This window comes from Petaurus breviceps, unplaced genomic scaffold, assembly GCF_028583685.1.
Source record: "Petaurus breviceps papuanus isolate PSGF00001 unplaced genomic scaffold, PetGlider_PUasm1.0 181, whole genome shotgun sequence".
NCBI lineage: Eukaryota > Metazoa > Chordata > Mammalia > Diprotodontia > Petauridae > Petaurus > Petaurus breviceps.
In genome coordinates this window covers 27,793,943-27,819,492 of record NW_027185784.1, presented here as the reverse complement: position 1 = coordinate 27,819,492, position 25,550 = coordinate 27,793,943, and the positions used below count along the sequence as shown (strand labels likewise).

Below are 25,550 nucleotides of genomic sequence, written 5' to 3'. Positions count from 1 at the left end.
ACACACACACACACACACACACACACACACACACTACACAGATGAAGAAACCAAGACTGTAAGTATTAGAAGCAGTATTCAAAATCAAGTTGCTCTTTTCTTCAACTCTAGTATTCCTTCTACCTGTTCATGGTATGATGGATGGAAATAAAAGTTTAGTTTTGGACTTAGGTTGTGATAGGTTCGGATAGGTTAAATTAGAATATTGTAAAAGTCAAGGTGAATAAGAGGCTCATCGGTAGCTTTCTTATGTCTAGAAATATCAATTCTCCTCCACCATTTCTTGTCTCCTCTCCATTCCCACAACCATCATCCTGGTGCAAGCCCTCCCTGATCACACCACACCTGGACTATTGTAATAGCCTTCTGGTTGATCTTGACTCAAGTCACTCCACATTCCAATCCATCCTCCACTCAGCTGCCAAAGTGATTTTCCTAAAATGCACGTCTGACCATATCACCCCATCATTCAATAAACTCCAGTAGCTTCACATCACCCCCAGTATCAAATATAAAGTCCTTTGTTAGGCATTTAAAGTTCTTTACACAACCTGGCCACCTTTCTACCTTCCACTCTTTTTACCTTTCACTCCCTTCCACAAACTCTAAGATCTAACCACACTGGCCTTCTTGCTATTCTCCCTTCCTCTTCCATCTCTCTACTCCATATCTTTTCAGGGACTGCCCCCCATGCCTGAAATATTTCCCTCCTCATCTCTACCTCCTGGCTTCCTTTAAAACTCAGCTCAATTTCCCCCATCTGCAGGGAACTTTCCTAGTCAACCCACCTCCCACAGCTAGTGCCCACCCTCTGCAGTTACCTCCCATTTACATTGCATGGATCTTTTATGTTCTTAATTATTTGCATTTTGTTTCCCCCATTAGAATGGGAGTTCCTTGAATATGACTGGGTTTTCATCTTTTTTTTTTTTTTGCATCCCCAGTGTCTGGCACATAGCAAGCATTTAATCAATGTTTGTTGACTGATTGACTTATTAGAACTTCATCTTCCAGTTTGCTTGAACATGTAGATTTCTATTTCCTAAGTGGAGACCCATAGTGGCTTTAATTTTCACAGGTGTAATGAATCCAGCCATGGGATATGTGCATTGTAAACAAATTCAATCCTGAGACCCGGCATCAAGCTGCCAGACTTGACTTTATTTACTGGGCTCCACCATTCTTTGTCACAGTCCCAAATCAATCCCAAAACAAAGGGGCCTCTTGATATTTCATAACCTTACAAACCGCATCATTCAGATCCCATATGTTGCCACAGCACAGCTGATTTCTTAATCAAGAATGTCCAAAGCTTGTTCCCTTCTCTTCTTCCACCCTCTCCCCCCTCCCTTCTTGAAGTGTCTACCATCTAATGCCTTTCTCCCATTCAGTTATCATCCAATCACAGTGCTCCATTCCCAATGACCAGACAGAAATATCACTTCCTTCCTGACTCCCTTAAAATGCCTGCAATTAACTCTCCTTCTCTTTCCCTACACAGACTAATAAGCAAATTGTAGGTGATTCACACATTGACATCAAGAAGGGAAGGGGAAGAATATAGCCTGGTAGCCTTTTAACTGCACTGTTTCTGTACAGGACAAGTTGCACACATGGCTTTGAATTATTGGGTAGGGTTGAAGCTGGCAACATTTAGACCTTCTATAACCTTTCTATTCTGTCACATATATGCTCAAAAACCTTCACTGCAGAGAACAGTGCTTGCTGAACTTGGACCCCCAGATGCTGAGTGCCAATCCCATCTTTGCCAGTTCCTGCCTGAGTGATCCTGGGCAAATCATCTCACTACTCAGGGTCTCGGTTTTCTCAGCTTTAAAATGAGGGAACTGCAAAAGGCCACTAAACTGTACATGCCTTTTGACCCAGAAATGTGACTAGGCCTCTACCCTCAAAGAGATCAAAGAAAGAGGACAAGGACACATAGGTAAGGGAATATGTATGGAATTCTTTTTTCTGTGGAAATAACCTGGAAACGAAAAAGGTGCCCATTAATTAGGAAATGGCTGAACAAGCTGTTGTTATATGAATGAAATGGAATACTATCTTACCATAAGAAATGATGAAAGGGACAACCTCAAAAGATTGGTATGAACTGATCAAGAGTGAAGAGAACAGATCCTGGAAAACAATTTATATAATAACAATATTGCAGAAACAAACAACTTTGAAAGACTTAGGAACTCTGATCAACCACAATTTCAGGAGACCAACAAGGTCTCCTCCTTTACCTCCTGACAGAGAAGTGATAGACTCAAGATGCAAAATAAGTCATATTTTTGGACATGGCTGATGTGTGGATCATGTTTTACTTAACTATGCATGTTTGTTGCAAGGGTTTTGTTTTGTTTTATTTTTCAAGGGAAGACAAATGCTTGTTATTTTTAAAAATATAAATTAAATGGGGGTGGAGGGACTGGATTAGATGACTACAGAATAAAGTCCAGATTCCATGCCTGCCATTCAAGGTCCTCCAGAGGGAGATTGGCCCCAACCTACCTCTGCAGCTGTATCTCCTACCCCTTACTCCCCAGCATGAACTCCACTCTCCAGCCAAACAGGTCTGTTTGTCATTCTCAGAACACACCTTGAACCTTCCTCTTTCCACACCTTTCTCTTCTCATGCCATTCCACCTCCAGGTAGAGCCTCCCTAATCTCATCCTTCAGGGTCCAGTTCAAACATCACTTCTTCCAACAAGTCTTCCCTGCTCCCTACCAGAAATAGGCTGTCTCTTCTCTCAATGCCCCTAGCACTTTGTTCCTATTGCTCATTGCCTTACGTTCTGTACACATCTTACCTGCCTTCTAGATTGTGAACCTAATGGCTTATACATCATGGTCCATGTTTGCACATAGTGGGTATTTAACAAATTCTTGTTGAATTGAATTAAAATTTACTCCTATATTCTTCATAGTGTCTAAGCAGTTAGTCAGTCACCAAGGATTTATTAAGCCCTTATTCTATACACCAGAAGATAAAGTAAAAGGCCTAGAGTCAGAAAGATTCATCTTCCTGAGTTCAAATCTGAACTCAGACACTTACTAGCTGTGTGAGACCCTGGACAAGTCACTTAATCCTGTTTGCCTCAGTTTCCTCATCTGTAAAATGAGTTGAAAAAAAGGAAATGGCACACCACTCCAGTATCTTTGCCAAAAAAAATCCAAATAGGGTCACAAAGAGTCAGAAATGACTGAAACAACTGAATAACAAAAATATGCCAGGCACAATGTAAAGACATGGGGAAGCAAAGAAAGGTAAAACTCTGTGAGTTCACCATCACATGGGGAGTCAACATGCAAATAATTATATATGTACAAGGTGCATATAGTTTAAATGGAAAATACTCAGTGTGAAGGCACTGGGGCTTGGGGGAGGGAGGAGAGAAGAAAGGGGACAATATGCTCCAGAAGGTAAGATTTGAACGGAGTCTCAAAGGAAGCCAGGAGAGCCAAGAGGCAGAGGTGAAGAGGGAAAGCATTCATGGTGCCTTATACAGAGTAGGTGCTAAGTGATAGCAGAAAAAGCCCCGAATTTTAAGTCACAAGAATTGCGGGACTTGCTCAGCCATCTACTAGCCTGACCAAGTCACAACCATTCTGAAGCTCAATTTTCTAATCTTTAAAGTAGAATACAGTGGTTCTTAAAGTGTGGTATGGGACCACTTGGGGTCCTCTTAAAGTTTTCAGAGGGTTCGAGGGTTAAAACCATTTTCAAAATAATACTATGTTTTAATTTTAAATGTGGAAAATATCAGTAAGTATCCATAGATATAATCCATATTAATAAAAGCTCTTTGGAGGGTCCTCAATAATTTTTAAGAGTGTAAAGGAGAGCTGAAACCAAAAAGGTTTGAGAACCAGCAGTGTGGAGAAAAAATCAAAGAGAGAAATGGTGTGAAAAGACATCAAAGTCTTCTCTCTGCTACTTACTAACTATCCAATTCTGATCAAGTCGTTAACCTCTGAAGGCTTCAGTTTCCTCCCCTATAAAATGAGATTAGAACAAGATCCCTTCCAACTTGTTTGTGCTTCCTTCTCCAAGAGGCCCCATGACATCAGGAGGGTGAAGGTGATGTCCTGACTTGTTTGTGAACTAGAGATGAATGCGGCAGAGCTACCTAGCAAAGTCAACAGCTCGACACTCTCCTCTGGAGTCATCTAAGTCTGTGGGAAAAACAAAGGTCAAGACGACTGGCGAAGGCCCAGGGTGAAGTGGGTAACCTTGGCCTTTCCAAACCAAGGTCTTTCCCAAATTCCTTGACCCTATCATTACATAAGACAGCTCAGCTCCCTCCATTAGCTTTGCCATTCAGATGCTATCTATAAAATGAGAAAATGCATGCAAAAATCATTTGAAATTGTAAGGCACTCAAGGCAGGGAGGGAGAAAAATAAAGCCAGTGCTCGCTATGTGACAGACTAGGGATATGAGCTCTGAGGTTACAATTACAAAGCAAGCAAGATCTCTACACTCAAGGTTACATGCTAGTGAGGTAAAGCAGCGCCTAGAGGGGGTGCTGCAAAGAATGGTACTTGCTTTCAGTTCTAAATCTACGATCTATGACTACAGGATAAAGTCTGGACTGCATGCCTTATTATTAACCAGTATCATTATTAATACTGATTGATAAGCATTATTACCCCGAGTTAATGATTGATTGATTGAGTATTGGAAGCCTTCGGGTTAACGTAAATCAGGGGCAGTATCAGAATCCAAACCTAGTCAGGATGCGTCTGAGTTTAGGGTTAGATCTGTCAGTTAGGCAGTTCCAGGTGGCCTCCACTAGGTGGATCTGTAGCTTTATCCAGGTAAGGCTACCTTCCTTCATGAATTTCACTGGAGCATTTGAGCCTGTGCTACTGGCCCTTTAAGAAGGTGAGCCAGGTGAGGCTCGTAACTCCGCCCTCTGACAAGGCACCTCCTCCCGCCCCCGCCCTGCTTTTCCCGGCTCCTCCGGTCCGGGTGACGGGCCCTTGGTCCCGGTCCCGGTCCCGGCTCCGGCGCCATGGAGCGGCGCTGCCCCCTGGGGCTCGGGCTCCTGCTGCTGCTCTGCGCCCCGCTGCCCCCGGGGGCGCCCGCCAAAGAAGGTACTGACTTCCCCCCGCCGCAGATCTCTTCTTCCCACTTAGTCTTCCCCTTCCCCCAATTCCCTCCCTTACCCAGGAGTCCCCGGCCCTGGGGACCACCTGCTGCCCGCCCTCCCCACTCCACCACGCGCGCGCACAGACTCTTGTTCCTACTGTTAGTTACCCCCTGTTCCCATTCTTTGCAGAGCTCCCTGCAGCCTCTCACACACCTTCCCCGAGACACACACACCCCCTCCCCTGGCAGCCCAGGCTAATGGACTTGCCAGGCCAAACTTTGCTCTTTAACCCCTACGTGGTAGTTCCTGGGGTCAGTCACTCCTCACCGTAGCACCGGAGAGGGGGCTGGGAGGGAGCTGAAAACTGAAGAGAGCCCCGGTGATAATTTACTACTCACTAAAGGGTACCGATCACCACCACCTTCTACTCGTGGGGGTCCATACTTCAGGCTTCAACTCTCTGTGAACCAAAATCTTAACCCTCTGCCATACTTACTCCACCATCACTACCCTAATCGTATGCAATGAAAAAGGAAGTAGGACCTCCCTTCCTTTCCTGGGCTGTGGGCTAAAGGCTGCATTTCCTGGGCCCCTCATACCAAACCTCCCCACCACCTCTCATACTATGAAAGCCAAAGCTCATCAAATCCCACCCCCATGCAGTCCTGGGATAGTTTATAGAATTACAAAATTTTTAAAGTTGTATCAGAGATCTGGCCCAGTTACAAAAGAGGAAACTGAGGTCCAACGAAATGAGATGACTTGCCTAAGATATTGTTTACTATAAGCCCGTGGACTGTCCCCTGGGGGCAAGGGTTATATATCCTGTCTGTCATCCAGTCAACCTGGAATCTCCACCCCCAGATTCTTTTGGCAAGGAACCCAGCAGAGGGTCCAGCATCCTAGGCTTTTCCATATTTTGCCTTCTCTTCTCCTAAATTCTCTGTCTTTGTAACATGTGTGTTTCACAGGTATGAATACCCCTCATTGCTAGTCAATGTTCTGCTCAAGAGAAAGCAGGAGGTTTGATAGAGAAAGGGGTGTGAGGGGGGGCAAAGAGGAGGTGAAGAGGGAGAAGGGAGATATCATTCAGCAGGTCCCTTCACCAAGATGGTCTGACATCCCTTTCCACCCCTCAGTAACTCTGCTAGACACCAGCACTGCCCAAGGAGAGCTAGGCTGGCTACTGGACCCACCAGAGACTGGGGTGAGTACCAGGGAAGAAAAGGGTTTTTAGGACTAGGGAAGGCTCCAGACCAGTGGGAAATGGGACAGGCAGGTGGGTGGGGGAAGAGAAGAAAAAGAGCAGGAAAAACTGGAAGTGTCTCCCAGGGAGGTTGCTGTCGGGTGTGTGTTGGGGAGGGGGGGGAAGGCGGTGGAACAGAGGCTGAGTCAGAGCCTACTGAGCGGGGGGGGGGGGGGGGGCCAGACTTCTCCCCATGGGGAATGTCTAAATAACCTAGCTTAGGTTGGCTCCTCCCCTTTCCTGTTTCCCCAAAATGAGGAGGTGGGAGTGGATTTGCCAGCAGGAGGTGGTCACTGTAAGTAAGGACTTTAAAAGATCTCAAAATTTATTGAAGAGGGGGAAGGTGTGGAGGAAAATCCTGGGCTGTGTCTGATGACTGCTGTCTTGGTCACTCTTACAAAAAGGATAAATAGATGAAGTTTTCTTCCTCACTCCCAAACTTCATTTATGCTGCCATCAGTGCCATCAGGAGTCCCCAACTCTTAAACCCTTCATGCTGTCCCTGTGGGGTGTTGTGCATGTTCCATGTACAACCCACCCTCTGGTCCTGCTCATCAGAGGGGAAACAAGATTCCATGAAAAGGGCTAGGAGATTCTTGGGGACTACATAGCCATGAGAAGCCGAGTATGAGGGTTATATGTCTGTTATGTTAGGGAGACAGAACAGTGAAAACAGCAAAGAGGGTTGCTCCAGCTGGGTTAAAGCTATGGGGTTCTTGCTTTGGGCCTTTCCCCCATTTGACTCCATTGTCGTGGTTTTCATTTTATGGTTTTATTTTATCTCTAGCTTCTTAGGTGCTAGACTATTCATTTTGAGTTTGCTGTTCCTTTCTCCTCTGCATTTTAGGGTCCTGGCTCCACTCTTTCTGCTCTCCCACAGTGTGGCCTGTAATTAGAGTTAATAGACTAAACTATAATGTATCCTCCAGGAGGGGCTGCTTAGGAAATCCTGAATGAGACGTGCCCTAATAGGCGCCTTATCCCATAAACCAGCTAATCACCCCACAACTATGGCTACGAGCCCACCTGCTGGTTCCCACTGGCCCCTTGAACTCCCGCCCCCTCCCAACCTCACCCCCATTCCCAGCCCCATCTAACTCTTTCTCCAGCGACTAATTATCCTTAACTGAAAAGAAGTAGGTTGTTCAGTTAAACAGATCTGCAGTGGCTAGAAGATCAAGGGGAATTCCTCCTTCAGTTGTCCATCCCACACACACCCCCCACCCTAAATTTAAAAGTCAGTAAAAATAACCATCAGCCAACCACCTGGCTTCCCAGGGTGCATTTGGGTAGCTGACAACTTAGCCGATTAGTAAAGGGTACTTATTGCTAGTACAGAACATCTGTTTGTCTGCCCTGTCTCCTGTTTTGTCACTGCTGAAACTGAGGGGAGACATGTTGAAGTTAAGACAGGCTGTGTTTGCCAGCTCCTGCTGAGGCCATGATGACCTGGCAATGATCACCCCCCCACTTCTATGCCAGCTGCCTGCTTAACTTCATCACCTGTAGTACCCCACGCCCCAGCTTAGGTCTAGGCACCTCACTTCCTCCCCTATACTCTCTAAGTCCCTAGAGTTCCATAGGCATAGTCTGCCTTCAGTACCTATGATAGCAGGTAGGTAGATGGTACTATTCTAACTGGCCCTTCACTTCCCACCCTCTCCCACTACCACAAATACCACTTATTAGCCTTTAAAAATATCATTTGCCATTCAGTTTACCAGTCCCAGTTACCAAAGTTCCATGTGGCCAATTTTTAATTGCTAAAGCTGCAAAACAAACTCCTCAGATATTAGACAATCCTAATGATAGACTATTATTAAGTGCCCTTTTACCTGTGAGGATTTCCTCCTCTACAATTCCCACTGTTGATGATGTCTTCACAGCCTTGTGATACAGTGGGTAAGTTTGAGCCATGAATTGAGTATACTGAGCCTGGTGTCGAGAGGGCGAGTTAGGACTCATGAAGCCTGGGACCAAAGAAGCCCCACTCTGGCTGCCCTTTCTTCAGTGGGATGGGTGGTGAGGACAAAACAGTGGCCTGGACCTTAAGATATCCTGCCCTGAAGCTTTCTAAGTATACCCCAAAACAGAGATATTTTTTGCTGACTATACCAAAGACTATAGATGTGCAGAGTGAGTTTTCTAGTGCAGAGTGAGTCTGGTATTGGACCCTCCACTCCAACCCTTCTTCACAAATGGAGTGGAAAGGAGGGGGAAGGGACACACTGACACAGTTTCTCTCCATCCAGTGGAGTGAGGTGCAACAGATGTTGAATGGGACACCCATGTATATGTACCAAGATTGCCCAGTGCTGGCTGGAGGGGATACAGACCACTGGCTTCGCTCCAATTGGATCTACCGGGGGGAGGCTGCTTCCCGAGTCCATGTCGAGCTTCAGTTCACTGTTCGAGACTGCAAGAGTTTCCCAGGAAGTTCAGGACCACAGGGCTGCAAGGAGACATTTAATCTCTTCTACATGGAAAGTGACCATGATGTGGGCATCCAGCTCCGGCGACCCCTCTTCCAGAAGGTGCTGTTGCCCTCTCATATCCATCCTTAGTACAGCAAATGACTACTATATCTAATATATAATCTCTTGAAACAACCCTTACTACCAAGAAGAGGAAAATCATGAGACAGGGGACCTTCTCTGGGTGGGAATGAGGAGTACATACTTCATGACTAGCTCCCAATTTTCTTGTCTCCCCAGGTGACTACAGTGGCCGCAGACCAGAGCTTTACCATACGGGACCTGGCAACTGGTGCGGTGCGGTTAAATGTGGAGCGTTGCCAGCTGGGCCGCCTGACTCGTCGTGGCCTTTACCTTGCTTTTCACAACCCAGGGGCTTGTGTGGCCCTGGTGGCCGTTCGTGTGTTCTACCAGCGTTGTGCTGAGACCGTACATAAACTAGCACGCTTCCCTGACACTCTTCCAGCACCCGTGGGTTTGGTTGAGGTGTCAGGGGACTGCCTGCCCCACGCCCAGTATGCCTCTGGCCCTTCAGCTGCCCCTCGAATGCACTGTAGCCCTGATGGAGAATGGCTGGTACCTGTGGGTCGATGTTACTGCAAACCAGGCTATGAGGAGGTCACAGAGGAGAATGGTGTTGAAGGATGTACCGGTAAGGGCCTGAGAAGAAAAGAGCACCTGGGAGAGAGATTATGGCTGGGGAGAGCAAGACAAGAATTCTCACCACTCTTTCCAATTTTGTACTCTGCACTGTCCTCGAGACTGTGATCTGTCTGCCTGCAACCACCACCCTCATCTCCTCCTACCTTAATCGTCTTTGCTCAATCTCCCACGTCCCTCTCTCTCTCCAGCCCTATTTGCAAAGGACTTTGTAGATCTTAAAGAGCTATAAAAATGTGAATTGGTGTGTGCTTTCCCCTCTCCTCATCCTATCCTGGATCCACCACTCATCACCAATATTATTCATTCTATTTTCTGCCTCACTTATTCTCTCTGTCCTATGGCTCTGTGAAAGGAGGAAGAGGGGAGAAGTAGATATGGATGGGGGACACAGACCAGACTGGGATTCCAGAGTCAGTTTGGAAGAGAGGGGCAGGAATAAGTACTGACCCTGCTAAATTGACTTCCATTCTCCACTTAAGGTTCAGCCACTCAGTTCTCTATCATGTAGGATAGGAGATGGGAACTGGTATGTCAAAACTCTACCCTACCCTGAAGTATTATGATGACAACAATAATTCACATTTATGTAGCACTTTTTTTTTTGAGGCAACAGGGGTTAAATGACTTGCCCAGGGTCACGCAGCTAGTAAATGTCTGAGGCTGGATTTGAACTCAGTCCCTCCTGACTCCAGGGCTGATGCTCTAGCCACTGTGCCACCTAGCTACCCCACAATTTTATATATTAAGATTTGCAAAGATATGTGTATGTATGCATGTGTGCATATACACACACGTAAAATCTCATTTGATCCTCATAACAACAACCCTGTAAAGTAAGTGCTATTATCTCCATTTCACAGATGAAGAAACTTAGTTTCAGGTTAGGTGATTTGCCCTTGCTCATAAGTTAGTATATATATGAGACAAGATGCAAATGCAGGTGTTCCTGACTCCATCTTGACCTTTATCTACTACATAGGCTCATGCCTTATTCCCTCTTGTCTCACCACCAAACAGTTATTAAAAGAAGCCCATCCTATCTCACTCTTGGACTATGGCAGTACCCTATTAACTGGTCTCCCTGCTTCCAATATGCTCTACTACAGCATAATAATCTTGCTAAAACAGAGATTTCAAATTTCTCACTGGAATTTTCAAAAATTTCCAATGGCTTTCAGATGATGCAAGAAAATTCCAGACTCCTCATTCTGGTATTCACAGCTCTTTACTGTCTGGCTCCAACCTCCAACCTCCAACCTCTTGTTCATGCTGCTTTATTGACCCGAGGCAAAAATTGGGAAGTAGACACTGGGTTTTTGGCACACTCAGCTTCCTGAATTTACTCCCTTTTCCCCTTTTGGGTGATCTTTCACCATCCCCTCCCTCTGTCTTGCCCCTTAGATATACAGTGCCCTTAGAACTTCTCTCTTTTCCACATTTTAGAGATCAGTATTGTTTTGTTTTGCTTTTTGTGGTGGGGGTAAGGGTGAAGTAGGACTTTGATTACTAGCATTCATATATCACTTTAAGGTTTTCAAAACACTTTATAAACATTATATGATTTTTTTTCCTTCATGATAACCCTGGAAGGTAGGTACTATTATTATCCCCATTTTATAGACTACAGAACTAAGGCAGAAAGAAGTTAAGTGACTTGCCCAGGTTCATATAGCTAACAAATGTCTGAGGCTGGATTTAACGGGTCTTCCTCAAAACGCTACAGTGCTCTATCCATTTTATCACCTAACTGCCTCTAAACTCATTTATACTCTGGATACATAACTGAAAGCAAATTAACCCTTCTCAGGGTATTTTCATTTGGACAGGGATCAAAGTCTTCAACTAAAGGAATGAAACTCTGACAATAAAATTTGGGGCCTTAGGTAGAAAAGGGAATTATCAGTGATATTAAAATCATGCCCTGTTAATAATCACCTCCTCACCTCTTATGAGGGTTGAGACATATTTAAAAAGTTATGAGGTCATGACATACCAACTAATCAGAATAATAGACTGGGAAACTTAGAGGTCATCTAGTGAAGTCCAGGCAGGCTCTGAAATTATTATTTACTCTTTGAGAAAATAAAACCAGATTATAAAAATGTGCTTCAGATGTAACTGTTCAGGAGCACATTTTTTTTTCTTTTTGGAGGTGGGGAAGGCAGGGCAATTGGGGTTAAGTGACTTGCTCAACGTCACACGACAAGCACGTGTTAAGTGTCTGAGACCAGATTTGAACTCAGGTCCTCCTTACTCCAGGACTGATGCTCTATTCACTGCACTACCTAGCCATGCCTCAGGAGTACAACCTTCACAAAATAAGATACATACCTGCATCTTTCTTCTGTTGTCATTTCAAAATTAGAAGGGATATATGGTCATTTCTTTCTATCCTTTATTTAACTTTCCTGGAACTCTAACAAGAAGTTGGCCTCTCTCTAAGTCACTGAGTCACATTTAAGTGTCATTGTTGAGTTGTTTCAGTTGTGTCCAACTCTTCCTCACCCCATTTGGGGTTTTCTTGGCAAAGGTACAGGAACTTCTCCAGTTCATTTTTACAGCTTAGGAAACAGAGGCTAATGCCCAGGGTCACACAGCTGGTGAGTGAGGCCAGATTTGAATTCAGGTCTTCTGAATTCCAGGCCCAGCTGCCTGTACATTTATTGAAAAGTTTTATTCTTGCAAAGTTGTACATGAAGCAAATTCATTTTTCTTCAAGAGCTTCCCATAAGAGTTGACAGAATTACAAAATAAGGGAGTAAACCCCCTAGGCCTGAGTGTAATCTAGGAATGCTTTTTGGAAAGCAAGGGACCCCCAGCAGGATGAGTAGAATCTGGGTAGGAAGAGAAGAATGGAAAGTTCTTCCAAGTAGGAGAAAGTCAAATCAACATGCATTTATTGTAGCACCTGCTGTGTATGTATCAGGCATTGTACTAAGCATTGGGTTACAAAGAGAGGCAAAAAAAAAATGTCCCTGCTCTCAAGGAGCCCACAATCTAACAGGGGAGAAGCCAGGAAAAGGAGGAAATGAACATTTCACGTTTGACAGGCATTGGCCTACCTTGAGTGTAAGATGCTTGGTGAAGAGTAGTAGAAGCTATTTCTGGAAGTGAAATGGGGTCATGTTCTAAAGTCTAGAGCATAATGTTCTAGACTCTAGAACCTCGTTTCACTTGTCCAGAAGTGTCTTGGGCCTTGACTATCAGAATGAGGAGTTTGGAGACAGTCTGGTACAGTGGATAGAAGACTGCCTCTGGAGTCAGAGGACCTGGGTTCAAATCCTTCCTCTAACACATACTACTTGTGTCACCTTGGACAAGTCACCTGACCTCCCCAGGCCTCAATTTTTTAAATCTGTAGAATGTAGAAGTTGAACTAGCTTACCTCTGAGATGCCTTCCAGCTCTAGAACTTGGTGATCCAGATCCTTTTGGATCAGTCAATGATGGATGAGCCACCATTGTGGCTTAGCCTCCCCAACCTACAAAAGTGAAATGATCAAAGAAGCTGACGTTGGCTTTCCGTTCCCCCTCTTTAGCCTGCCCTGTCAATTTCTACCGTACTGAGATGGACACCCCCAGCTGCCTCAAGTGCCCTCCCCACAGCACAGCTAAGTCTGTGGGGGCCTCAGTCTGCACCTGTGTGAGTGGCCACTACAGAACTCCTGGGGAAGGGCCCCAGGTGGCATGCACACGTGAGTGGGGTGGGTGTCCTGGGTGACTAGGGAGGGAAGGGTCCCAGATTATATGGAGGGCCATCCTGGCAGTGGGTATCCCCACTCCAGAACAACCAGGTAAATGCCCATCTTCCTCTAAACCATCAGACAGAATTCTGAGGTACTAGGCCACCACAATTCTCTACCCCATTTTCTTCAGGAAACTTCATAATCCACAAGGGAGTCTCCTTATTCAATCATGACCCCAGAATTTTATACCTCAAAGAATCTCATTGGTAGGAGTGATCTGTTACTGGGAATTTCTGCCATCTGATTTTATATACCCTCCCACAGGTCCCCCCTCAGCCCCTCAAAATATCAGCTTCTCTCTTTCGGGGACTCAGCTTTCTCTGCAATGGAAGCCACCCAGGGATTCAGGAGGGCGTCAAGATGTGAGCTACAATGTGGAGTGTGCCCACTGTCAGGGAGTAGCCCCAGATGAGGGGCCATGCCAGCCATGTGGGGCAGCTGTGCACTTCTCCCCTGGCACCAAGGGACTCACCCTGCCTGCTGTTCAGATCAATGGCCTTGAACCCTATGCCAACTACACTTTTCGTGTTGAAGCCAAAAATGGAGTATCTGACCTGGACCCCAGTGGCTCTCCTAGTACTACACTCAGTCTTAGCATCGGACATGCAGGTGAGGGCCCTTGGAAAGGGGACAGCCAGAAATCAGGGAGGAATGCTAAAAACCTTCAAGGGGCAGGAAAAAGTGATGGAGGAGAAACCTAGAGTCCTAGGTTGGGCTCTCTGAGGTGTCTCCCCCATCAACATCCTGACTTTAACTACTACGCTATTCAGAACCACTGTCCGGCCTGTCCTTGAGTCTGGTGAAGAGAGGGCCCCGACGGTTGGAGCTCTCCTGGGCAGGGTCACGACCTCGTAGCCCTGGAGTAAACCTGAGCTATGAGTTGCATGTGCTGAACCAGGTCAGAACCACTCCTCCCTCCATCCCCCCCAAAAGCTTCCATAACATCCATGCTCAGCCACATCCCTAATCCAGGGCGGGGAACCAAAGGGTTAGGTCTTTACCACTTACTCCTCACTGATGTATCCCCACAAAATCCTTTCTCTCCTGTTCTTATAATCATTGAACCCCATCCTACCACTCAGGAGGAGGAGAGGTACCAGATGGTGCCAGAGCCCAGAGTATCGCTGACGGAGCTACAGCCAGACACCACCTATGTGGTGCGAGTCCGCACATTAACTCCCCTGGGTCCTGGACCCTTCTCTCCTGATCATGAGTTTAGGACCAGCCCTCCTGGTGAGTAATCAATCCTCTGACCCTAAACCTACTGTACTGGTACAGTCCTCCCAATGAGATACCTCACCTTCACCCACACACATGTACAGTCCTCCAGTGACCCCCTATGCACACGTGCACACACACACAGACACACACACATACATGCACATACCCCAGCCTTCCTGTGAGTGACCGCTGCCCACACAGAAATTCCACCCTTTCCTCCATGAGTGACCCTTCTAAGAACACACACAGCAGTTCCTGCCCCACCTGCAGCCAGCAGCTCCCTAGTCAGGGACCACACACCACAAATTGTGCTATGAGTGCTCACACACACACACACACACACAGTGAAAGACCTACCTCCACATATACAGTCATTTTCTCAAATGGAATCTTCTCAAAAAATTGACACCAGCTCCCCCAGTGAATTCGTTTTCTCCTACAACTCACACATACTCCAGTTTTCCAATGAACAATCTCTTGTCCATAATAATTAGGTTTGGACAGCCCTGTTACATAGGGGCTATGAGAATAATTCCCATTTTACAAATGAGGAAACAAGTTGAAATGGGTTATGGGTCATGTAGTTGGTGTGCATTGAGGCAGGATTCAAACAAACTCTTCCTGACTCAGGGTCCAAGTAACCTTCTCCCTGAGTGAACTCTCCCTGAACAAATAGATCAGCCTTCATAGCAAGGGACCACATACGTTCATCCCTCAGTGAGCTGTTCCCTTACCCTACCCGCATGTACACAAATAACGGTCCCAGAAATGATGCTATATGTATGCACACGGACTAATCCTGCCACAGGGGCTAACCTTGGCTCTTACCCCCATATACAGCTTCCAGAACATTGCTCAAATATCTGCTCCCAAATGAACGACTACACACACACACACACACACACACACACACACACACACACACACACACACACACACACACACACACACACCTCTTCTCAATGAGTTTTCCACAGATGGCCACAAAGCATACACATTTATCAGACCCTAGTGACTGACGCTCCCCAACCCGTACACCCATGCTGGGGATCCCAGAGAATAACCTTACACAGATGCACCAGCCTTCTCCCCTATCCCTCCCCCACACCAGTAACTGAACCCTCCGCAGAAATCATCCTCCCCTTCCTCACTTTCACAAATACGGGTTTGACTAGGTAGCCAGCTCTGCAGTTCTTGGCTTCTGTGATTGACCACATATCTACACCAGCACTCCAGTGAATACAGAATCTCCTTCCTCATCTCCACTCATTAATCTCATCTTTCCCTCCTTACTTTCTTGCCCTCCCTCCCCCCCTGTAGTTTCAGGCTCCAAAATGCTTTATCTTGGTTCATTTGTCCTTAGTTTCTAAAGGCCTGTCTGGGGGAGAGATTGTGGCTGTTGTTTTTGGCTTGCTGCTGGCATTGGCTCTGGTCCTTGGATTCCTCATCTTCCGCACAAGGTATGAGAAAAACAGACCCCCTCACCACTGACCACTGACCTTCCCACTCATAGTTTCCATACTCCAGTAATGATTCTAAGTATTACTCCAGGTCCCTTCACCCCTTCATAGTACTCTGCTCCCCCAATACTCAGTAAATTAACTCAGGTCAGAACACCAATACCACCCAACCCCCCACTACCACATACAACCTTTTCCATTATCCCAGAAGAAGGCACATACCATTGGGTTCCCCGAGAACAGACCTGTTCCCACAGCCTCCCTGGAAGTGTTAGAATAGGGAGATGGGTGTAGAGGATGTGAAGGACTGTAACAAACTCTTTTTTCCTTTCTCCTTCCCCTAAACCATAGGAGGAGAACTCAGAAACAGAAAGGGCAGCGAGAGTGTGCTTCTGATGGTGGGGATCGTGGTGAGTCAGTAATGGGGGGCAATGACAAGGGCCCCGATCTCCTGGGAGGCAGTGAACATGATGGGGACAATGAGTAAGGCTAGGGCAAGGGAGGCTTGCTTGGGATTGTCTCTAGGGCTCTCAAATTTTGCTACTTAATTAAATTTAGTTTAATTAATCTTGTACTAATAGCACCAGTGTAGCTCTGGTGTAATTATCTATTAGCTGCTAGCTCTTTTGCACCCTCCATTCCCACCCCCCCTCCCCACATTCACTCACACAAACACACCTTCCATCAGCCCCAGCCCCATCTCCAGGCTGCTTTTCCCACCCCCAGCTACACTCTGAATCACAGCTTGTAGAATGGGAATGCATGCCTGCAGGGAGAGGTGTGGGACTTGGGCATGTGCAGCTGGGGCAAATGGACCTTATCCCAGTTACCTCATTAGACATCAGGCCTCAGCTCCTTTTAAAAAAAAGCAGGGGGAGGGGGGACATAATGACCCATCCAGATGCTGAGAGCAGCCAAGGAGTATGGGTCATACTGGCTGGGAATGTGGAGGAGGTGTGAGCAATAGAGGTGGTTTGGGCAGTGGAGACTAGAGGAGAAGGCAAAAAATTTGATGGGTTAGGGAAGTTGAGTAACTCACTTCAGGTGACAGGGTGGAAAGAGAAGGCCTTCTGGTCCTTTTGCTATTCCACCCTCATACTTCTCAGAAACAGAGGACATTAGAACATCAGAGAATTGTGATAGGAAGGGGGAGGGCAGTAAGAAAGAAAACGGAGATTGACGGTCCCCTACCATGAAGGGACCATTTAGAGGATGTCATGGTAGTGGGGGAGAGGATGGAAAAGGCATGGATCTAGAGTCTGTAATTTATTCTTGTAAAGCCACACATGAGCAGCTTTCCAGAGGACTGCTACTGTGAGCAGCTTTCAAGGTTCTGATTACATAGTATAGTGAGCTCTCTATTCAATAACAAATCAGAGCAAAACATTTAGAAAATCAAAATATAGCATTCACAGTGTTACAACTTATCACAGAAAATCAAAATACAGCATTCACCATGTCACAACTAAACAATTTATCACTAAAATGGCCACTTAGTTTTCACCAAAGTGGTCACATAGTTTTCAACAAAGTACATTTATTTATTCAATCACAAAATCCCTAATTCAATCATAAAGTACGAGAGTCAAAGTTCTCCACCCCTAGGTCACAGTAAATTACAATCTTCTCAGTCAGTACACAGTATCAAAGGAAAGTCTCTTTTCAGCTTGACTTGAGGCTGGCTTTCAACTTCCGTGGTTCTTCCATGGTCCCAGCTCCACCTGTCACTTGGTTTCAAAGGCAGGCAGCTCTCAGTTCCTTGTCCAGTTCTTTGTCCAGTTCCCATTCCATATTGAAGTTCACAGTGTCTAGTCTACCTCAAGTCCTTCACAGTTCCTGTTTCTGGGAAGACAAAGCTTGCAAGAGCCACAATAATATTCATACACATTGTCATCACCATCATCAATTCACTGTCTTCCTGTGAAATCAACTCAGACCCATGAACAAGGTCTGAGAACTCAACACAAATCATCAACATAGAAATCAACACAGACCCAAAAACAAGGTCCAAGAGGTCAGCACAAATCATCAGCATAGAAATCAACAGAGACCCACAAACAAGGTCCCAGAGGTCAGCACAAATCATCAGTAAAGTCCCAGGACCTCCAAACCCGCCTCCAGGACTTCTGTAAACATGCAACCTTTCAAAAAAAAAAAAACATACAACCTTTCAGGGCTTCCAGTAAGGTCCCAGGCCTTCTGTACAAAGTATCACAAATAAACATCAACACAGACAGAGCAGACAAACGGAGTGGCGGGATACCACAAGTTTTCTCCTTCTTGACTCTACCACCACAAGAGACCTCTTCTCAGTTCTGCTGTCTCTAGCCTGGAAATTCTCCTTATATATGGTCATTAGCTCCTCCCCTTCCTGTTGCAGGAGTTCTAGGGTTCACAAGTGGTGGGGTTCATACGTTCTGTTTCTCAACAGACTTGATACAAGGCTCAAAAGAAACTTGAACTGAAACAAAATGTGAACTACTTCTATGCTTGCCATTACATTTCTAACTCCCCACTCTATTAAGTATCTTTAGCTGACCCCTCCTCATTCTCATCCCAGAGGATAAGCTCTGGCTGAAGCCCTATGTAGACCTGCAGGCATATGAGGATCCTGCCCAGGGTGCCTTGGACTTCGCTCGGGAACTCGACCCAACCTGGCTGAATATTGACACGGTCGTAGGGGAAGGTGAGCTTAACATAACCCATCTCTGCCAGCAGCCTAGTCACGGAATATCACTACCACTGAATTTCCCTTCCCACGTATCCTCAGCGTCCTTTCAACAAACACAGACACACGTGTACTTGTGCCCTTCAACACTCCCTCAGCGCCATGAAATTAGCTGTACTACCCTACTTTTGCTCCCGTCTCTCACAGGGTGGGGATGTTTTCTCTTGGCTATGCCTTCAAGAATCTACCATACCCCTTCTCACAGTGAATCCTTTGGGAAAAATGGGCTCTGAGACCACTGTCCTTGAGGGGAAAAGTAACTAAACCATAGTAAGAACTGTAGTATGTCTGAGTGACACCGCCATGAAGGAATTCTCTGGTAGTAAACAGCCTTTTACAACAGAGTCCGTTGAGTCTAAGTCTGCAGCTAGGTGGTGCAGTGGCTAGAATACTGGCCCTGGAGTCAAGAAGACCCAAGTTCAAATTCATCTCAGACATATCCTAGCTGTGTGACCTTGGGCAAGTCATTTAACTTCTGTCTGCCTGGGTTTCCTGAATTATAAAATGGAATAACAATAACACCTGCCTCCCAGGGTTATTGTGAAGATCAAATGCAATGATATTTTCAAGGTGCTTTGCACAGGATCTGGTACATAGTAGGCACTATATAAATGCTAGCTATGATTTGCTATTATTAATTTTTCACATATTGTGAAAAGAAGAGCTCCCTAAATCCAGAATCTCATGCACTTATATTTGCCTTCACCTTGTTATGGGGCAAAACTGAACTTTTCTGCCTCACCCTGCCCCACTGCCCCCCAATGCCCTTCCAGCTGCAAGGGCATCTAGGCCAGTCCCCTCACTTTTTCACAAATGAAAAAACAGTCCTAGGGAGTACTATGGGCTGTGCAAGGTCACAAAGCTGCCAAACCATACCCTCAGATTCCAAATCCAGCACCCTTTCTGTTGTACCATGTGGTCAGTTTTTGGGGGGGGGATTGGATAAAAATATTAACCACAACAAGATTTGTATGGTACTTTATTTCAAATTTGCAAAGTTCTTCGCATGTTATTTTATTTGATCCTTACAACAATCCTATGAAGTATAGGTGTTATTGTCCCCGTTTTACAGATGAGGAAACTGAGGTTCAGAGACTGTCTTATCTAGAGTTATACAGTAAGTGTTTTAAAAGCCTTTTAGTTGTTTTTTTTTTTAAGGTTTCTGCCTTATCAAAGGGATTTGGGGTATCAGTAAGCAATTTAGATAGATACACACACATGCATATGTACACACACATATACATACATACATGCATACATTATATATCTATGAATTCATAGATATATAATGAAATTTATTACTTATATATTCAGGTATCAGTAGGCAAAAGTAAATATATACATTTAGGGAGTGTGTGTATGTGTGTGTGTGTGTGTAAGTATAAATACCTAGGTCTATTGAAAACATTTGCCCTGAATTAAAAAATGATTTAGCCCTTTTCAGGTAATGGGGATTGTGAGAGATGGTTTTCATTAATATCTCTTGTTTCTGCATCACCAAAATATCTTCCTGTGTCCCTCTCCACCTCCCCAATCCTCTCCCAGAGAGATTTGTAAGAAAGATTTTTTAAAGAGGAAAAATTTGGCAAAGACAATACAGCAAAAAAAAAAAAAAGAGACATTATATGTTCAATGCCCATAGACCTTTCCCCAGTAGCTAGTAAGATTTGCAGAGGGCTTTACACATCTTCTCATTTGATCCTCACAACAGTCTCGTGACGTAGGTGATATTATCCCTTTAAAGATTTGGAATATGAGGCAGAGAGAGGTTTATGTGACTTGCACAGGGTTACATAGCTAGTAAACATCCAAGGCAGGATTTGATCTCAGGTCTTCCAGCTCTCTCTGCCACCTAGCTCCTATATGTTGTCTAAGAGTCAGGGTGGTGGTATAGTGAAGTGGATACAGCACCGGGGTTGGCATCAGGAAGATTCATCTTCCCAAGACACCCACTAGCTGTGTGACCCTGGGCAAGTCACTTAACCCTGTTTGCCTCAGTTCATCAAATGAGCCGGAGAAGGAAATGGCAAACTGCTCCATTATCTTTGCCAACAAAACCCCAAATGGGGTCATGAAGAGTTGGACCCAGCTGAAAAAACTCATTAACAGCAAACACTTTACTGAGTGGCCCAGGATCTTAGCAATGTGCCATCTGGTTTTGAGGAAGTCATCCCATATTGTTTTTGCACCAGTAATAACTATATTATGCAAGACCCAGTATGGCATCCTCATTAGAGAGCTGGCCTCAGGAAGATTGGGCTTGAGTCCTGCCTCTGACATGTATTGACTGTGTCTTTTCTCCCACTGCTCTAAGCAACTCTCTGAGGCTATACATTGAAGAGAAGGTACTGAATTGCAAGGGTAGAAGGAGTTCCCTATAAACCAGTGAATTCACAGGTCCACTCCCTGTCTCTCCATAATATATGCAAGATAGTTACTGCTAGTTACTGAAACATGACAAACATGTCATTTGAGACCAACATGAAGGGAATGATGTCTCCTTGCTTCCACCCCATCTCCAGGAGAGTTTGGGGAAGTATATCGAGGCATTCTGAGAATCCCTGGCCAAGACTGTTTCACTGTAGCTATCAAGACTTTGAAAGCCACATCTCCTGATGGTCATTGGTGGAATTTCCTTCGAGAGGCAACTATCATGAGCCAGTTTAATCACCAACACATCCTGCACCTGGAGGGCGTGGTCACCAAGAGTATGGAAGAAGGGGATGTGGGAGGTTGGCAGGCATGAGGATTTGGTTACCAAGGATATGGGGGAGGAAGGAGGGCTATGGGGTCCCAAGAGTACAAAGAGAACGAATAAGGCGTGGTCACTAAGCTGGAGATGGAGTGGCTTGGGTACTGTCACCCAAGGTGGGATGAAAAGGAATGGATGTAATGGCTGCAATGATGGGATTTGGGAGCTCATTGTGATTAAGAGATTAGGATGAGGTGGCTGATGGGAACCTTGGGTGCTAGACTGAGATCCCAAGCTCTGCTATGTGAGTGAAGCCACTTTTGATCTGCTTTCTATGTCCCAGGGAAGCCCATTATGATCATCACGGAGTTTATGGAGAATGGGGCCCTGGATGCCTTCTTGAGGGTAAGGGGGATTGAATCAACTGGGTGAGGGAGGCAGTGGGAGTTAAAGTCAGCCTTGTCATTGTCCCTGCTGTATGGGGATGGGTTGGATGGTATTTGAGGGAAACCCAAAGGGTAAATGGAGAGAGATGAAAAGAGGGAAGAATTAATTAAAAAAAAAAAAAGTTCTAAGTGCTACTCTCAGCTCCCGGGAAGGAAAGCACTGCTTAATTTAACCAAGTGAGATAATTGTAAGGTACTTAGTATCATGTTTGGCACATAGTAGGCACTTAATACATGATTGTTGGGGCAGCTAGGTGGCACAGTGAATAGAGCACTGGCCCTGGAGTCAGTAGCACCTGAATTCAAATCTGGCCTCAGACACTTAACACTTACTAGCCGTGTGACCTCGGGAAAGTCACTTAACCCTAATTGCCCCTCCAAAAAAAAAGGGCAAAAAAAAAATACATGTTTGTTCCCTTATCCTACTTCTCCCACACCAGGCACAGGAAGAACAACTTGCTCCTGGACAGCTGGTCTCCATGCTGCAGGGAATCGCCTCTGGCATGAGCCACCTGAGTGACCATAGGTATGTTCACCGAGATCTAGCTGCCAGAAACATCCTGGTGAGCCAGAACCTGTGCTGCAAGGTATCTGACTTTGGCCTGACTCGATTGCTGGATAATGACCGCGATGGCACTTATGAAACCCAGGTCAGATGCCTTTGTGTTTCTCCCATTCTCCCCTCTACCACAGGCTTGAATTCTTCTCTCTCTCTTCTTAAACTAGAGTGCTGGACTTGGAGTCAGGAAGACCTGAGTCCAAATCCTGCCTCAGACACTTAATACCCTGGACAAGCCACTTAACTGCTCTCATCCTGTTGCCTGTTTCCTCATCTGTAGGGATGATAATAATAGGACAGATAATAATAGGATCTACTTTACAGAGTTGTGAAGATCAAATGTGATAACATGGCAAGTGCTTTGCTAACCTTAAAATGCCACATAATCATGATTACCTTTGTATCTCCTTCTGATTCCAGGGAGGGAAAATCCCAATCCGTTGGACAGCCCCTGAAGCTATTGCCCATCGAATCTTTACCTCAGCCAGTGATGTGTGGAGCTTTGGGGTGGTAATGTGGGAGGTGCTAAGCTTTGGAGATAAGCCATATGGGGACATGAGCAACCAGGAGGTAAGCCCAGGACAACCCTATGTGCATTCCCAACTCTATCTCCCCCCTCCCATCCTATCATTGTATTCTTCCCCTCAGCCTGAGTATCATGTCTCCCCTATCTTCCCACAGAAATGTTCTTTTTCACCTCCTTTAGGACTCTATTGCATTTTCCATCTCATCTTTTGGGTCTTTTTTTTTTTCTTTTTGGAGGGGGGAAGGTAGGGCAGTTGGGGTTAAGTGACTTGCCCAAGGTCACATGGCTAATTTTTTGTGTGTTAAGTGTCTGAGGTTGGATTTGAATTCAGGTCCTCCTGACTCCAGGGCCAGTGCTTTACTAATCTTTTGGGTCTTTCTTACCAACTTTACCATGTGCTGTCTTATGTCTTCTTTTTCCTTTTCTTTATTACCTTCTCTATCTACCTTCCTCAAGAATCCCTTGCCTTTCCCACCACCACTGTCATTGCCCAATCCCTTTTCTCGTCCTTCTCCACTCAGGTGATGAAGAGCATTGAAGATGGCTATCGCCTACCTCCTCCAGTTGATTGTCCCGCCCCATTGTATGACCTCATGAAATGCTGCTGGGCTTATGATCGAACTTGCAGGCCACGATTCCGTCAACTTCAAACACAGCTAGAGCAGCTGCTTGCCAGCCCCCATACACTGAGGACCATTGCCAACTTTGACCCTCGGTAACCACACAAAGGGAACTGTAAGGGGGTGGATAAAGCTGACTAGTCCAGAAGACGATATTGAACAACATATTCAATGCCTCTCATGACTTGCCTAAGGTTAGAGTCCTGTCCTGGTGAAAGGGATAGGATGCACACAAACCTTACAGATAAATATGTAGAAATCTGTTTTTGAAGAATAAGCTAAAATAGTTTTTGATCATCTATGAAAAGAAGCAGCAGCCGGTATCTCAAAAATGTTTCTAGCAATTACAAATGTTTCTGACATGCAGACAACCACACTACATGAATATTCATCTACCTGCAGGGCCATTTTCCTGCAGAAATATAAATGTAGATTAGAGTCTGTAGTACATCATTCAGCTACACCATGGGTTAAATAGACATTTGTGTGCTATCCTGGAAACTTAACCACCCTTTAACACTGTTTCTAGGGAAACATTTTCCAAACAACCAATGTACAAACAAACTCTTGGAACACACCCTGTTCATAATTTGGGGACTGCTTGTCTATCTTTTTGGAATGTGTTTGTCTTTTTCCTGGCAGGCTTAATGTTCTAATGACTTTTGGCTCTAGCTAACAGTACAGGAAAGTCCGTCATATGGAACATGGGTGTCACTTGGGATAGAAAGAAGCAGAAAGTGTAATTATAAAAGAAAAAAAAAACTGGAAGGAGATCTTAGAAGTCATCTGATCCAAACACTTGACATCATCCCAAAGAATGTTCATCTAGTCTCTGCTTGAAGATATCTAGTGTTGGGGAATGCACTATCTTTCTAGGTAGCCCACTGCCCTTTTAAAGCAACTCTTCACTGTTATAAAGCTATTGAATCAAAACCTGCCTTCCTCCAACTTCCACCCCAGGGCAAGAAAAGCATGTATAATCTTTTCCATAAGTCAGCCTTTCAAATAACAACACTGATGGGTTACAATCACTACTCCAGAGCCAAGTGGCCACACCAAATTCCCTGCTACCTGAGTCCCAAGCACAAGAATAACTGTTTGCAGCTTTGATGGGTCAGTTAGTATCTGGCCCCACTCCCCCTCTACTGGGATCAACCCAGGAAGAGGACATGATCTTTTGTCTCAATTGAAGGTTGGCAGGATATATACCATGTTAAAGATTACCCAGATTTGTAGATTGGTTGTGCAATATCTTGCCATTATTGCAGTCAGCATTCCCTGAACACACACACTTGCTAGGGAGGGAAATACAAAGCCTAGGTATAATCCAATAGTGCTATGAATATTCCAGACATATAACTGGGCCTAGTTACAGAATGGTCAATAGAGGGGAAGAATGGTAGAAGGGATGGAGGTCAGGCCTTGGGATCTCCAGGTGCATGACAATTTCATCCCTCCTCTTCCTAGAGTTACCCTTCGGCTGCCAAGTGTAAGTGGCTCAGATGGGATCCCGTACCGAAGTGTCTCTGAATGGCTTGAATCCATCCGTATGAAACGATATATACTGCACTTCCGATCTGCAGGGTTGGACACTATGGAGTGTGTGCTGGAGCTGAATGCTGAGTAAGCAAAGATGGGGTACTGGGGAGAGAATAGGTGGACACCAGGAAGTGGGCACTGGAATTGACTGAGGGATGGATGGATAGATGAGCCAGAGAAGGGGCTCTTTGTGGCTTGGTTTCACAAAATTGCCTTCCTGCTCTATTCCCACAGGGACCTGAAACAGATGGGGATAACACAGCCTGGACACCAGAAGCGAATTCTCTGCAGTATTCAGGGTTTCAAGGACTGATTTGTGGACAGGACAAACTTGAAACCCACCCATGATGCCCATTTTCGGCAGGCCACGCTGAAGGTGCAATCTCTTATGCCCCACCATTTCTCCTAGATCATGTCATGTTCTTGGTGCTGCTCTTTCCCACACCTCCTATGGAGGAATTACACCCTATGGTTCGGGGGAGGAGGTTGTTGTCTTGTTTTATACTTGCAGACAGGTAGGTAGAGTTAT

At 45.4% G+C, this 25,550-nt stretch overlaps 2 protein-coding genes across 9 annotated transcripts in view; one reads left to right on the top strand and one right to left on the bottom strand.

Moving 5' to 3' along the window:
• LOC138160705 (olfactory receptor-like protein OLF3) overlaps window positions 1-4,848 on the bottom strand; it is a 650,404-nt gene extending 645,556 nt beyond the window's left edge. For 6 of the 7 annotated variants that reach the window (XM_069087457.1, XM_069087458.1, XM_069087459.1 and 3 more), the window contains exon 1: window positions 3,950-4,836. The gene's annotated coding sequence lies outside the window, so the exon portion shown is untranslated. Of the gene's footprint in view, window positions 1-3,949 lie in introns of all 7 variants that reach the window. The other variant, XR_011168193.1, reaches the window with a different exon arrangement.
• A 104-nt stretch (window positions 4,849-4,952) lies between these two features.
• EPHA1 (EPH receptor A1) lies at window positions 4,953-25,500 on the top strand. 2 transcript variants are annotated; one of them, XM_069087455.1, is made up of 18 exons: window positions 4,953-5,106; window positions 6,242-6,309; window positions 8,601-8,882; window positions 9,063-9,474; window positions 13,024-13,179; window positions 13,495-13,839; window positions 14,001-14,128; window positions 14,313-14,463; window positions 15,815-15,911; window positions 16,263-16,321; window positions 18,472-18,597; window positions 21,162-21,347; window positions 21,675-21,736; window positions 22,218-22,427; window positions 22,757-22,906; window positions 23,384-23,577; window positions 24,950-25,105; window positions 25,256-25,500. In XM_069087455.1, the coding sequence occupies exons 1-18, from the start codon at window positions 5,025-5,027 to the stop codon at window positions 25,332-25,334; spliced, it is 2,943 nt and encodes a 980-aa protein (XP_068943556.1). In that variant the 5' UTR covers window positions 4,953-5,024; the 3' UTR covers window positions 25,335-25,500. The 2 variants fall into 2 exon arrangements, with proteins under 2 accessions (XP_068943556.1, XP_068943555.1); XM_069087454.1 differs by having other exon boundaries at window positions 21,162-21,371.
• Window positions 25,501-25,550: the final 50 nt, after the last annotated feature.

Excerpts from the sequence above, each read along its gene's own strand:
- EPHA1 (XM_069087454.1), top strand. The coding sequence starts at position 5,025 with ATGGAGCGGCGCTGCCCCCTGGGGCTCGGGCTCCTGCTGCTGCTCTGC. Across the intron at positions 18,598-21,161 it reads TGACACGGTCGTAGGGGAAG|GAGAGTTTGGGGAAGTATAT; the intron begins GTGAGCTTAACA and ends CCCCATCTCCAG. Across the intron at positions 21,372-21,674 it reads GGAAGAAGGGGATGTGGGAG|GGAAGCCCATTATGATCATC; the intron begins GTTGGCAGGCAT and ends TCTATGTCCCAG.